This window comes from Ictalurus punctatus, chromosome 7 (genome assembly GCF_001660625.3).
Source record: "Ictalurus punctatus breed USDA103 chromosome 7, Coco_2.0, whole genome shotgun sequence".
NCBI lineage: Eukaryota > Metazoa > Chordata > Actinopteri > Siluriformes > Ictaluridae > Ictalurus > Ictalurus punctatus.
Genome location: NC_030422.2, coordinates 7,515,499 through 7,530,939, shown reverse-complemented (window position 1 = coordinate 7,530,939; position 15,441 = coordinate 7,515,499). Strand labels below are relative to the sequence as shown.

The following is a 15,441-nucleotide window of genomic DNA, read 5'->3' as shown; positions in this document are numbered from 1 at the left end:
CTTCCGTTGTAATTTTGCAAGAACCAGGAAGTAGATATGAGCTTTTTTAGTGTTTGTGTGTTGCAGAGATTTGGTGTTTGCTCATTGATTCTTCTGGATGGTTCACTTCCCTTTCAGTGTGTTTTCCTATTAGTAGGTCTGTAATTGGTGTCTGTCTTGCCTAAATTGATGTACAGCAAGGCTTTCAGTGTGAAAAGCAAATGGGGCCATTGAGTATCCCTACACTTATTTAAACATTGAGTCCTCTGAGACACAGGCAGAATGAGTGAGAGTGCAATAGAGAGGGAGGTAAGACGTTCTAATTTATAGCCGGTTTTCACATTGATTGACAAGACCACAGGGTGTGAGTAATGGGAACCAATGTTCCTGTGATACAAAAAGCTTGGGGTGTGTGTGTGTGTGTTTATTCTCTGAAGAGTAACTCTGTGACTGGGTCTGTGTGTGGTCTCCCGGAAAACAAAGACTCTGCTATGGCTGTCTGTCTGTTCCTTCTCAGGCAGTGTATCTCTGCATAACTGTGTTTGGATTATATAATATTAGTGGAGGGATCTGTCACCTTCAAAGAAAAGATTAAACCTGGCCCGATTTAACGTTGATCTTAGAGCTGCATTTGGATCAAATTCAACAAAGTCATCTTCACTTGATCTGATACCTTAAAATTCTTTATGAGCGCATGTTGTGATTACAGTTTAAAGCAAAGATTCTAATTTAACAAAAAGTCAGGTCAGGGCTCTGCTTTAAACCACATTTGCCCGAAACGCTGACAAGTATGTCCTGCAAAGCTGATGAGGTAACTTTAGGTTAATATCAGGTCTAAGAATGTCTCAATATATTTCCAGGTTGTTTTTTTTTATGAACTGTATGGAATTAAAGAAAAAGGCCTTTGATATATTTTCATATTTGCCTATACTCAGTCACATTCTTTCATTCTTTCTTTGATGTACTGTAAGAGTCCATAGTGTTTTGTTTAGCAGCAGTTAGTCATCTATTAATCATCAGAAAAGTCCATTCCATCAAATCTCTCCATGTTAATAACATGATGATGGTGTAGGCTTTATCTGGAACCACGATGTGATAAAGTATTTATAGCCCAGGACCCTGAAATACAGGTGTCATGTAGCACTTTGAACAATTAATTAAATGAATGATGTTGTACTTCTACTCGACTACACGGGTACTTTTTAATTTTAATGCATTTCCAATAAATTGATTAATGTCTGCATTTTTCTTCCAATTCTATTATTCAATCATCACGATCTTTTGTGTAAAGAAAAAAACATTTGTTAGATTAAAAAAAAAAAAAAAAAACCCTGTTAATTCTTTCCATTGCGATCAACATTTATATTTAATCAGTATACCTGAAGTGTATTCGGGTCCACTTCTGAATCATAAAGCATTTATTGTCGTTTTTCCAGAACATTAAGTCTGCATATTAGCTCTAAAGAATGTAATGTGGAATGAGGTTTTGTGACACATACTACGACCATAATAATAAGAAGACACTGAGGTCCAGACCTTGGTACTTTTGTTTTACCGGGTTTGGTTTACATCTCATCTCGCCTGTCTCCAGCTGTCAATTTCATTATGGAAATATGGTGGCAGATTGTACGCAGAAAAACTGGTGTTCCATGATCCAGTCTGCAATGATATTGGTCTTGTGATACGGTATTAACCATGAGATATTTCTGCAGTGTGAACGTCAGTAAAATTTAGATCCTAGTTACGGCCCTGACTCGTACCAAGTTAGCCAAAGAAATAACTGCCTACACAATACACACATTTATTTGCAGTAGAGTGAAAAATGAGCCTTATAAATGTCTAAAGTAATGATCAGTTACAATTGTTGCAACGTGCAATGATACGATATTTATCTGTACTTTTTATTTTTCAACAATTAGGATCAATAAGCCATTTTAATTAGCGGTTTTAATTTAATATGGTAATTAAAATGGATAAATCAACAAACAGTAAAACAGTATTTTTATCTGATTAATGAATTCTCAATCAGAAACATTTTCTTCCCGGTTTGCATGCTGCGTGCCTAATTATTTTTATTTGTCGTGACTATTGTTTGTTTGAATATTGAAACTTAATGGTAGCGCATGTGCTCAACAAGGAGTATGAATTATGTTCACATCTTAATGGCTGAACATTGGATATTGACTGGATTACTGAAGTCCCCCATGTGTTAGTATCTCTACTGGTTCCAGTCATGCTAATGAGATGGCGTGATGGGTTTCACTGCTGGATTGAGAATTTTCAAGTCTGACACTATACCTGATTTGAAGCAGACATCTCTAGTCAGGCTGCATGAGGCCATGTGGATTAGATCAGCATCACATCACACATCAGATTCAGGCTCGGGGTTTTAATTATGATCACTTTGTTCTGGAGAAACTAGAGAGATTCCCTGAGGAGCGATATGATTCACACATCCCACCACGCTTCCCTTCAGCTTTGTCACAGAGTTTTATCTGATGAAAGTGTGTGATTTTGTGTGTGTGTGTGTGTGTGTGGATTTGATCTTGCACATATATGAACATGCACAGTGATGTGCAGGTTTGTATTTTTTGGCTTTGTTAGTGATTACACGGAGAGAAAAACATCCTTGTTCTAGAACTAAGCGTTGTAGAGAAGATAAAATAAAAGGATGACTGGAATGGTGTATGAGGAGGTCCTCTCTGGCCTTGAGCTCTCCACGGAAAGAAAAGATTGGAGAATTTATTCATTCTTTACATGAGTAATTACAGAAACCTCCCCTCTTCCTCACGGCTCATCACCCCTTTAATACGCCGAAATTCCCGCAAGCAGAGATCTACATACACGCAGTGTGCATTTCTCCCATTCATCTTTCCCGTTTTTATACGTTTTATTAACTCATACTTTCTTTGTGTATGTTTGTTCTCAGACTTCAGCCCTCTAGGTTTACTTCGGTGTGGTAACGGCGACTATTACAAACCAGAGCAACTGTGCGATTTTATTGACAACTGTGGGGACAACACTGACGAGAAGAACTGCGGGACTTCCTGCTCATTCGAGGACGGACATTGTGGCTGGAAGAGTTCTCACGCAGACAATTTTGATTTAATGCTGGGCACTGGCTCCTCCCAGAGCATCAGACCACCACATGATCACACTCTGATGAATGAAAACGGTAGGAAGATTACCTTGTCCTGAGATGTCTACACGTGCACGTCATACAGATATCTGAGCTATTAAAGCATGTGCATAGGCTGCATTTACACTGTAGGGCTTGATGTACAATTTTGATATTTTCACACAGATATATATTGCCTTACTTGTTTACATATACATCAGACCTGATACCTGGGTTCGATTCCCAGGCAGGGAACCACTGGGTTGCACTCAGTACTGGTCCCACGTCTGGATAAAACGGGAGGGTTGCATCAGGAAGAGTATCCGGGCCAATGATCTGCTTTGAAGACCCTAACGGGAACAGCCAAAAGAACATCATCTTTAATCTCTACTTAATTGGCCAATCTAAAAATTCATATCCCATCAAATTTAGCCTTTATTTTGTATAGCTTTGGGCCTCTTTTAAGTGTCTCTATGATAAGACTTGAACACAAGCAAGCACAAGGCACATTTACTCAATTAATGTCAATGACGGTAATCTTATGCCATCAACCAACGGTAGAGTCACACGATCCGGAGTGATTAAAGTGAGAAATTGTTCCTCCCATGTGATGACGCTTAACCCGGGTCGACTTGGCTGTGATGTTACAATGACTTTAATTATGCATTGCATATGGCTGTATCTCAGCACAAGACATTGTTCATTCTGAGAATGAAATAGCATTAGAATAATATCCAAATGCGTTAGTGTTGTCATTACTCTCTTAGTGTATATACTATTAATCATTGTTACAATATTGGCACTTGCAATGTGTTATGCATTAAGCCTTCTGCCAAAACACTTTTCTGGAATTGTGTTGGTGTAATCCTAGAACAAAAAAAAAGTGTTTCATCTTGATCCATCGTGAGTTCAACAGCTGGGTATAGTAATATTTTCGTTCTGTGCTAATTTCGACTGTCAAGGAGAAACACGTCTACAATCCCGAATCTCATTTATCCTGTTGTCCTACCCCTCTCCTTTTTCTCTTCTACTTCCCAGGCCACTTTTTGTATCTGGCGGCCACTCCGGTAGGTCTAAAGGGGGATAAAGCTCATATGAGAAGTTTTGTATATAAAGTGTCCAGCGCCACCTGCAAACTAGCTTTCTGGTACTACATTTCCCACAAAGCAACAGGAGTCATCCGTCTCTTCTTAAAGGTAAAACACTTCCGAGTATGTTACCGTAACGTCAGCCAGAATTACGTAAATGTACAACCCCAGTTCCAGAAAAGTTGCGACGCTGTGTAAAATGTCAACAAAAACCGAATGCAATGATTTGCAAGTCTCATAAACCCGTATGTTGAGGAAATGTACCACTGAGGTAGGACACTAAAACTGCTGAACACTAAACTGAAAATAGCTTGAAGATGATCGAAAGAAAGGGCCGTCTAGAAATTGTAGTTTGCCGAGCTATAAGGGTCTCCCGATTTAAAGCAGTCGGGTCTCTACTGTGACTTTTTCTCTGGAGGTAATTTGCATTTATATTATTTGCACTGGGATGATCGCACGACGGTCATTGCTACAGTAGGGTGTATTACGCAGTGCTACACTGTGTACACCATACACACCTGTCTCAGCAGCTGCATCGCGTTTATCTTTGTCACAAAACAAGTCTGTAAGTTTGCTGCATTTACTTCTGTCGTCTTCTAACGCCTTTCTCTTATTTAATCTGGCCTTTTTCCACGCCCCCTTTTCTTTTTTTTGCTGTCCGTATTGATTAAAGCTGAAGAGAGCTCTCTGGTCTAAGTGCAAACCAGTACATTTGTCATGTGACCAGCCTGGAATCAATTGACCAATTAGGGATCTCGGAGGGCCACACTCATTGTATCATTACCTCCTGTATGGGGAGGCAGGGGCGTGATCGATAGGCTAGTGCAGTAATGTGTAACTATGTTTCAGTCTACCTGCAGTATTTGCTTTGGCAGTAATGTAAAAAGATTCTTGATAATAATTCATGCACTTTTGAACTGAATTGTAGTGTGTGTGTGTGTGTGTGTGTGTTTGAGTATATGGCTCAGAGCACAGCTGCTTACGCTGCAACAAGTAGTTCTAAGTTATAACGCCAACATTCAATTTATTGCGACGCCAACCCGCAGCCCACCGGGAATTCTCCCGGTTCCCCCAGTTAACCGCTCCATCATTGGACAACATGGAACTGACTTGTCTCACCGATGTTCCATAACATTACATGTAACTATTAACCTTAAAAAAATGTGTAATGATTCTTCATTAATACATTTGCCTCGCACCTCCTGAGTTAGGGGTTGAAATCCCACCTCCGAATGCGTGTGTGATTGTGCCCTGCGATGGGTTCGCACCCCGTCCAGGGTGTTCCCCACCCCGATTTCCCTGGGATAGGCTCCAGGCTCCCCGCCACCCTGTATAGGACAGGAAAACGGAAAGCTGGATGGCAAATAGTTGTTGTGTTAGAGGAATAACACACTCGAGACCAGGCTGTAATATGTACATAATGGCCCTCGCATAACACAAGCCCACATGGATTATTTCTGTGTAACAGCCTGGTCCATCATGTGTTATTCTTAACTTGCATTACTGTCTGCAGTGTACGTCATGAAGTCTCACAACACATGCAATCATACAGACATGATAATGTAATATATACACACACACACACACACACACACACACACACACACACGAGACATGTTAGCACACAAAGGAAGAAATTGATCTCTCTATGTCCACTTGTCTGTTTTCCTTCTCTGTCTTGGTTTCAGTCTTAGACCCTCTTCTGGGTAATTTGAGGATCTTAAAGCAGCTTTGCAGCCCAGTTTGTGCCATCTGTACAGACGGCTGAGCAATGCCAACTTGCCCATGTGTTTATCTGGTCACCCAAACACCAGAACAGCCTTCCACTACCATCTGTCCCTGCAGTTAAGATGGAAACACTCCCAGACACTGTCTGTGCGTGCGTGTGTGTGTGTATGTGTCTATGTGTGTGTGTGTTTTATAATAATGAAAAATAATTTCATTATTTTCATCTTTATATGACGGGGTTTATAAAATAAGCTGCAGATTACGGTGATGATTATTACTGTATTGTGATTTTGGTTTGTTTGTTTGTTTGTTTGTTTACTTTCGGTAGTCAATAGATAATGATGTTTAAATTCAGTAGCTGTAGCCAACAAGCTGCAGAGATTTGTTTCTCTGCAACCGCGTTTTCAGCTTAGTGTATCCATGAGACAATGGTAGAACCACAGAGATAGTGAAGAATGTGTGTGTGTGTGTGTGTGAAATAAATATACTCCCGCTTCGCATCAACCCAGTAACTCAGACTTACTGTTTACATGATTATGTGTGACTAATATTTTGTTATTCTAGTTATCTATCACTATCTCTTTGCTTATTCTCTTTCACACTCTTTTATATCATATTCTTCTATACAACGTAAAATCGAACAGACTCCTCAATATTCTGAGGATTTTTCAAAATTACAGCAGATTTTCCGCAGATTTGGGCCAAGATGTGTCATGTGACTGAATCACAAAGCGCAATCAGCCTCCTCGATTCACGTGTGTCGAACACGACTATAGCTAAAAGGTCTCGTTTACCAACAAACATCACTGCCAATTGCAATTTCGCCAATTCAGGTAGTTCCCTTTCAAAGGAAGCGCCCACGCTTCAGCCGTATTATCTTCCGTGAGACTGCATGTCAGTCGTTTGTGTAACGCTCACAAAAAGACTCTTCATTTCCTCTCTATCTGTCCTTTTGGAGTCTATCCCAGGGAGCATGGGGCACAAGGCGGGGTACACCCTGGACGGGGTGCCAGTCTATCGCAGGGCACAATCACACACACATTCACACACTCATTCATACACTACAGACACTTTGGTCATACCAATCAGCCTACCATGCATGTCTTTGGACTAGGGGAGGAAACCGGAGTACCCGGAGGAAACCCCCACAGCACGGGGAGAACATCCAAACTCCACACACACAGGGCAGAGGCGAGAGTTGAACCTCAATCCTGGAGGTGTGAGGCGAACGTGCAAACCACTGTACGCCCTCAAACATGATGAAAAATTATAAAAGTAAATAGTGATAAATATATAGTGCCGAGGTCAGACAGGGTCAAAACACAAATATACAACAATTCAAAAGAAGTAAATAAACACACACACACGCACTGTGCCAAGAAAGACTGTAATGTATTTTCCAAAGAATGCATTGGCACAAACACTCACTTTATTCTGTTCAGTCATCCATGCCTAATATTTGATTAAGACTGCACTTGCACCTATAAATCTCTAGAAGGTTTACACCGAGATCGGCTGTTTGTCCGCACTTATGTTTTGCCTACAGCAATAATGCTTCTCTCTACGCTGCAGCAGACTGATGGATTGACTCTATAGTGCCCATAACAGCGCAATTATTTTTTTACCCTTTGCTAGACTCTAAGAACCCGTGTCTTGCCCCGTGCTGCAGGGTGGATTGGATTGGATTGGATTGCAATGAGTGCCAAAAACGGAGACTCCCACAAATCTTAGTTTTCCATGCTAGTTTGCATTTTCAAAGACCATATAATTAAACACTGCAGTATCCATGCAAGTATTTCTGTCACGAAATGCAGGTGAATGCAGATGCAGAAAGTGCTTCTATGTTTACTGCTGTGCGTAGCCATGTTGATTCGATAACTGTTGTAAGCCGTTATAAAATATGATATCCTAAAAATGATAAAATTGTAAACTGGAGAGGAACTTGTAGTTGAGAAGACTACCCCGAGTTGATGATGAGTAACAATTTCAACTTGAAGGGATGTTTTCTTTAGCTTTTCCCGCTTGGAGATTGGGAACGACAAGTTGCAACCTCAAGCCAAAAGCCAGCACCCACTAGTACTTACGAGATTAAGCCAATTTAACACAAAATGGTGTAAACGTGAAGAAATCATTGCGCATGTAGCATGTTACACCCAAAAGTATGAGATAATGGTGTCACGCTGCAGCCGTTCTACCGCTTCTATCAGGTACTATATCCTTATACACCCTCTTTTTATTCTACACATTGAAATGTATAATGTCTATGATTCAGTATTATTGGGAAATAGCACAACAGTACTTCAGTACTATAGGAAGAACAGAATTCAAATACATGAACGAGCGAAATTTAAAATAACTGTAAAACTCTTTTACACGTTTATGCTTGACCTCCTGGGACAATTCATTTCTCTATAGGGTCTTTAAAATAAATGGTGAATTCTGCTGGTGAGTGACAGGATGTGAGTTATGAGCCAGACTAGGTCCTCGAGTAAGATCCTTAACCCCCAGCTGCTTACATGCTTAAATTCTGCTCTACTTAAAGTGTCACTGGATAAAAGTATATGGCAAATTAATAATGCACTACTATAAGGCTCTTAGTAGCATTATATGAGTAAGAGTTTGGATTATACCGTATATATCAGTCCATTAATTACAATGGCTGTAATGCATTTTGATTGCATTGTATTGATACTTAACGCCCAACCTTTGCGAGCTTTAGTATAGTGGTCTATTAATTTGGTCTGACATTTCCCAGGATTTTTCGAGCTTGATGAATGTCTTGGAGCAGCATTGTTTCATCCTTAATGGAAGGATTAATGCTCTCCTTTTCAGCCCCGGCTTGTTTTCTCCTTACTCATGAGATGGTTAGACAAGTTTAGAGATTGGAAAACATCTAACATGAAAGTCTGTGTGCTTGGCTCGTGTTATATTTGAGAAGAATACATAATGTTATTCATGTGACACAGTATTACAGACCTATGCACTGCCCATCTGAAGTCCGAATGAAGCTGGTAAATATATACGTGTGTATAAGTGATAGGTGGCACCTATGTAATGCGTGGAACTACTACTTTTTAGAAAAATTTAACCGTGTTATTTATACAAAAACATCTTCTGTATGATTGCCGTTTCTTTGTAAACGCACACGGAGTCGTCTCGCGCACTCGTTAACTCGTTAACACATCTGTCGTTATGGTGTTAATTCATTAACACATCTGGTGTTGTGCATGTAATTGCATGTCCCTTGCTACCAGCGACAGCTTTCCGATCCAGCCATGAGAATGAGTGTGTTAATTTCCCCTGTGTATGGAGACTTTTGGGACACCCTGTACAATTTAAAAACCCTGTTGTTCCTGGTAGTAGATGTTTGTTTAGCATCTATGGAAGGAGTCTCGGGTGTCCATGCCTTCGTAGCGGTCAGTAAGTTTCCAGACACAGGAGCGTCTTCAGGACAGAGGAGTTTATGGTTTCCGGTTTCTCGGTCACATGTCAAGGTGCATCTCACTCACTTTAGGAGAGAGGGGGGGAGAGAGGTTGGTGATGTAACGACTGTTTAGAACTGCTATCATGCAAAGAAGAAGCCATATGTGAACATGATCCAGAAACGCTGTAGTGCTCTCTGGGCCAAAGCTCATTTAAAATGGACTGAGGCAAAGTGGAAAACTGTTCTGTGGTCAAACGAATGGAAATTTAAATTCTTTTCGGAAACCATGGACTCCGCATCCTCTAAAATAAACAGGACTAAAGAGGAGAGGGACCATCTGGCTTTTTTATCAGTGCCCAGTTCAAAAGCCTGCGTCTCTGATGGTATGAGGTGCATTCCTGCCTATGGAATGGGCAGCACACACATCTGGAAAGGCGCCATCAATGCTGAAAGGTATATACAGGTTTTAGAGCAACGTACGCTTCCATCCAGATTCCATCCCAACTTTACTTCTGAAAGACTCAACCTCTCTAAGATACTCTTTTAATACCCGATCATGTTACTGACCTGTTGCCAATTAACCTCATTAGTTGCAAAATGTTCCTCCAGCTGTTTCTTTTTAGCAACGCTTACTTTCCCAGCCTTTTGTTGCCCCCGTCCCAACTTCTTTGAGACGTGTTGCGACCATCAAATTCAAAATAACCTAACTTTTTCCTTAAAATGGTCCATTTCCTCAGTTTAAACATTTGATATGTCTTCTATGTTCTGTTGTGAATAACATGCGATTTGCAAATCATTGCATTCAGTTTTTATTTACGTTTTACCCAGCGTTCCAACTCTTTTGGAGTTGTATAATATCCTAGCTAAAGTTCTGGTTTTGGTGTTGATCAGACAGAGAATGAGCTGAGGGAGGTGTGGATGGAGCAGAGGATGATGCCTGAGTGGAGGAGAGCTGAGGTGCCTCTGCGGAACCTGAGGAACTTTGAACTTATCTTTGAGGTAGTGCGTGCGAGAGACGTCAGTGGCGGGGCGGCACTCGACGACCTGCAGTTCATCAACTGTGCCCGCAGTGAGTACACACACACACACACACACACACACTTAACTTCATTGTTTATTGCCTCATATATCATTATTTTCCAGTTCAGTGGTTTCAAGCTTTCCCTGCTCCCAGAACACCTGATTTAATTTATCGAGCCTATTAGACAGTAACTATCTGATGAGCAACATCAGGTGTGTTAAATCGCTAAAAAGTACAGCACAAGGTTGCACCATGTCTGGAATGTCAGACTCAAGCCCTGGAGGCCTGCAACACTAATCGAGTTCAGAGGTTCTACCTCATTGAACATATCTGCTAATTTCCAAGGCTCTTGTGGTTTGTGTTTGTTGTTAGAAGGCGTGTCCAGGTTTTTAAACATGGGAAAGCAAGAGGGAAGAAGGTGGAGGCAGGAGACTAAATGGCCGCAGTTTTAGTCCTCGTTGTAAAATGGAGGCCATGTAAACATTCCTATATCGCCTTCACAGCTCCAAATGCGAAAGGAAGACACGTCGCTGTAGAACTGAAGTAAAGGCTCAAGGGGCACAAAAATGTGTACAGACCACCGGGGCTTTCCTCGTGTCCCTTAGACATTTGGCTGAGCGATTATGGCTTTCAGGATCATTTCTAGAAAGTTCACTTAGCGCATACGGTGACACATTCAAATGTAGTGCCAACTTTTAATTTCCCTCAAGTCTCATTATTGCTTAATATTATTCATGTAGTGACTTGACCAGCAGGACTCTTTGGAACAATGTCAGCGGTGCTTAATAAAATTTCCTATCACTTGCTTAATTAGCTGATTAAAAAACACAACTCTCTTAAAGCTTTTTTTTTTTTTTGTAGCATGTCAGTCGTAAAAGCTAGCAATTAAAGTTTGGAAAGGGTTTTGGAAAGTGATCTTAGGACAGCTTCAAAGGAAAGAGGCATTAACATTTCCATTTATACCCTTAATCCAGCGTGACTTACAGATTGAAATAATTATCTTTATGATTAGATCAGCCAAACGGAATACTGGTACTCTTACATTTTGAAGAGTACTATGATTTACGCATTACTCATTTATTTATTTATTTATTTATTCATTTTTTAGACCTTCAAAGTACTCATTACATATCATGAATGTCTCTTCTTCTCTCATCCGGCCAATGACTGTATGCTAGCTGGCACATTTTATTGACGTTTCCTTTTACTGACGTTACATTTAAAGCATCCGATCGAGGACATCAGTGTAGAAAAAATAAAAAGGATCAAGAATCATACCGATTCGTCATCTGCAGTGACCTTCTCATACACGATGCCGTTCATGTTTATTAATCTGTGTGCATTTGAATATGGATAAACCAGTGCACTGCCGTGTTGAACCGGAGGATGAGCGCCCGTAGCCCTACCTCAGAATGCTGGCGTAAGCATATAAAGTGAGGTAAATCCTTTGCCTTAATGCCATCTCGTTGAAAAATATCGACTGGTTTTATTTGACTGAGTCCATCCATATTTTCTGTGCTAATGCCAGGTTAGACTAGCATCAATTCCATTCGCTTACTAGAACTACACTACCCATCAGCCCTGCATGTCACAGGATCTGGTCACATGTTCCTAATCATTGTGTGTGCCATTATAGTCCGTTTGGTAAAACTTTACAATAACAGTACATGAATAATCAGTACACGATTAGTACATGCCTTAACTCATCATTATTCATATTTAAGTAAGTATTAATTCAGGTATTAGTGCGTGATTATTCATGTACTGTTATGTAAAGTCTGTTTGTTTCTTGCCTTTTTATCCATAGTTCGTGATGATAGTTCTTGTTTTCACTGTTTTGTTTGTACTTTACACAATAAATATCCTGCATCTGCCCCTACTGCCAATTCCTGACACTTTTACTAGGCATTAAAGCCAAAGTTAAAGGAAAATATTGCTTATTTTGATTCATTAAATATATATATATATATATGTGTGTGTGTGTGTTTAGTTGAATTTGTTTTTTGATTCATTCGCAAACTCTATAGCATTAGTCACGTATATGGCCAGCAGACTTACTGAGATTGAATGTTTTCCAGCAAAACAATGTACTCGCTTATAATAATTTTAGATCATTGAAGATGAATTAATTCCATCGGTTAAAAATACTGACATTTTTTTTTAAATACGTGAGTACATTTAAAAGTAGCAATGTTTTTACTTTCGCTTCATTTTACTTTTGACACATGATCCACTGTATACTTTCAATTAAGTCTCATCTCTCAGCACCTTTTCCACCTCTGCCTATAGCTACGTGCTCCACACACACACACACACACACACACACACACACCTACATGGATGCACATGTGCTGTATACCTACAGTAGATATCCATGTATATTGCATACTGACACGTTTTTTTATTTCTCCAAGATCTTTTATGCATTTCTTTCTCTGTCTGGTTGTAAAAACAGAAAGGATTTATCAGTGTAATGAAAACAGTGTTCAGCTCTGTACAGCTCTCCTGAAGCTACTTCAGCATTGTGTGTGTGTGTGTGTGTGTGTGTGTGTTGTTCCCTAACATGTATTAAGGAAGTAATTCGATGTCTTTGAATATGATAAACTTATTCCTTATAATACTTCTAACAGGAACAGTAACAGTAGTTGTAAGGAAGATACTGCAAATCGTGATCAGTTGTATGTTTTTAATAATGTTTTTCCATCCCTGAGAGCTCAGAGTGCAGATTTCCTACGTCCGCTGTCACTAATGTTCTGAGGTCTGATGTGCTTTTTGTCTCGGCTCTTTTGCAGTGTTTGCGTGACCGCGTGCTAGAGTCTTGTGTGATTCGCTTGAAGGGGCTGAAGGATAATGGATTTGCTAGAAATCCTGGGGAAGGCTGGTGGGTAATGGTGAAAACTTGGATTTCCTGCCGAGCGCTGATGTATGGTGTGATAATGCGTAATGTGTTGAAGCAGTATCCATGCTAGTTTTCTGATATAAGGGAGTGCAAAGATGCTGAGGTGCTAATGGGAGTTAATAGGAAGACATTTACTGCCTGAGAGAGACTAAATTCTGAAGGGGCTGCGTCTCAGACTTTCGGTACATCAGTTTGATCTGTTTTTCACAGTTCAGTAAAGTTCTGCAGTTTAACCATGTTACCAAAAGGGTATTCAAAAGAAAAATGAGCAAATGTTGCATATTTGATCAGCCTTGATCAAGTATTGAGCACACACACATACAAACTTCATTTTTCAAACATTAATGGCATCTTGGACCGCTAGTTATTCTGTGTGTGTGTGTGTGTGTGTGTCTGGGACTGCAGACAGGCAGCCCTGGGGGCATGCTTTTATATCTTGGATATAAAAAAATCATATGAATATCTGACAGTTTTGGCTGTGAGGGGATATTTGGCTGCTTCCCATGAGGAAAACTGCCTTGCACCATTTTCATTCATTCATTCATTCATTTATTTATTTATTTATTTTACAAAAGCTGCAGCTTTCATTTGTTAAAAGAACCTAGACAGTTCTTTTTGCTACCGAGGTTAAGGTTATTTTTTTTTTATTAGGCATAGCATTAATTAGCTGCATTAATTAGATCAGTACAAGGTCCTCACAACTAAGGGGGTAGTAAGATAAAATGTATATTTGTATTTCTTCACGTATCTGTATTTACACGTACATGTTTCAGGTGGCACACATCCTGGTTCTTGCCCTGAAGTCACTGATTTTGTGTGCAACAATGGCAACTGCATCGTTTCCAGTCTGGTGTGTGACAATAAGCCGGACTGCACCGACGGATCTGATGAGCTGGACTGCAGTGAGTTTAATAAAACCTTTGTAAAAGCCGCCAGTCTTTTCGTATTAATGGTATTCACTGAAGAAATATTAAATTTGGAGAGAAAAAAAAGAAAGAAAGCAAACATAAATCCATAAATGAAAAGAAAATGAAGATCAGTCATTCGATTAAGAATGTCTCTAAATAAAAGGAGGATGGACTCCTTTGTATAAGTGGCGTATAAGTTGGTTCCGTTTGCCGCAGCATCTTCTTTAATTCTGTGTAAAACTCCGTTAAAGTCAGCGATAAGCGATCGATAAGCGACTGATCTAGTATGTCTCAAGCAATGTGCCGTACCGTATACTCCATATTACGGCGTTCACCCACATACACACGCGAGTATGAAGCTTTTCCAAAAAAGTTTGTAAATATTTGATCAGAAAGGCTTTCAGAAGTCTGGAAAACCAGGAAAAGGACCCATGGAGATGTTCAGGTTTCCAGAATAGTTTAACAACCAGCTGTCTTAGCACCACCTCCACGATTATGCAATGTTTAGAAAAGCTGCATGAAAGAATCCCTTTGTTTTCATTAGCATTTTACATACTGTCCCAACTTTTTCGGGAATGGGGGTTGTACAGTGTGGGCGCGGTGGCTTAGTGTTACAGGTTGCATTTCTGCCTCGCACCTCCAGGGTTTGCGGTTCAAATCTCGCCGCTGCCCTGTGTGTGTGCGGAGTTTACGTTTTCTCCCCATGGCTGATTGCTGTCTCTGTATTGTACATAGTGTGTGAATGGGTGTTTGAATATGTGTGAGATTGTGCACTGTGACGGATTGGCACCCCATCCAGAGTGTCCCCCACATTGTGCCCCGAGTCCCCTGGGATAGGCGGCATGGAAAATGAATGGGTGGATTATCTTAACATATCACTTACTGGCTTGTATCTTCATAGGGATTTACTACGTTAAACTCAGGGCAGTGGAACTGTGTCATTTTGTGTATATATAAGCATTATGTCCGTTTTATGCTTCCCAGGTGGCCTGGCAGGAGCTTGTGATTTTAACATGCCTGGGGATGTGTGGAAGGCAGCATGTCAACTGTTGCAAGATCAGGATGATGACTTTGACTGGCTGCTAGGACATGTCAGAACACATCAAGGAACAGGACCATCTACTGACCACAGCCCCGGTAGATGTTACAACTACAGCAAACTTTAAAACTCATCTATTCTAATTAAACCAGCGGAATTTGATAAAAATGCAATTCTGTACCTAATTTCTATAGATTAGCCAGTCAGTACAGGTAATGGATGAGGGTAATTTCTACA

General features: G+C 40.3%; 1 protein-coding gene across 2 annotated transcripts in view; it reads left to right on the top strand.

The window, feature by feature from the left end:
• The window catches only part of malrd1 (MAM and LDL receptor class A domain containing 1), a 54,082-nt gene that overhangs the window by 24,431 nt on the left and 14,210 nt on the right, over nt 1-15,441 (top strand). For both annotated transcript variants that reach the window (XM_053681268.1, XM_017472967.3), the window contains 5 exons: nt 2,909-3,154; nt 4,136-4,293; nt 10,229-10,406; nt 14,031-14,159; nt 15,150-15,302. In XM_053681268.1, coding sequence (XP_053537243.1) covers nt 2,909-3,154; nt 4,136-4,293; nt 10,229-10,406; nt 14,031-14,159; nt 15,150-15,302 — 864 coding nt within the window. The remainder of the gene's footprint in view (nt 1-2,908; nt 3,155-4,135; nt 4,294-10,228; nt 10,407-14,030; nt 14,160-15,149; nt 15,303-15,441) is intronic.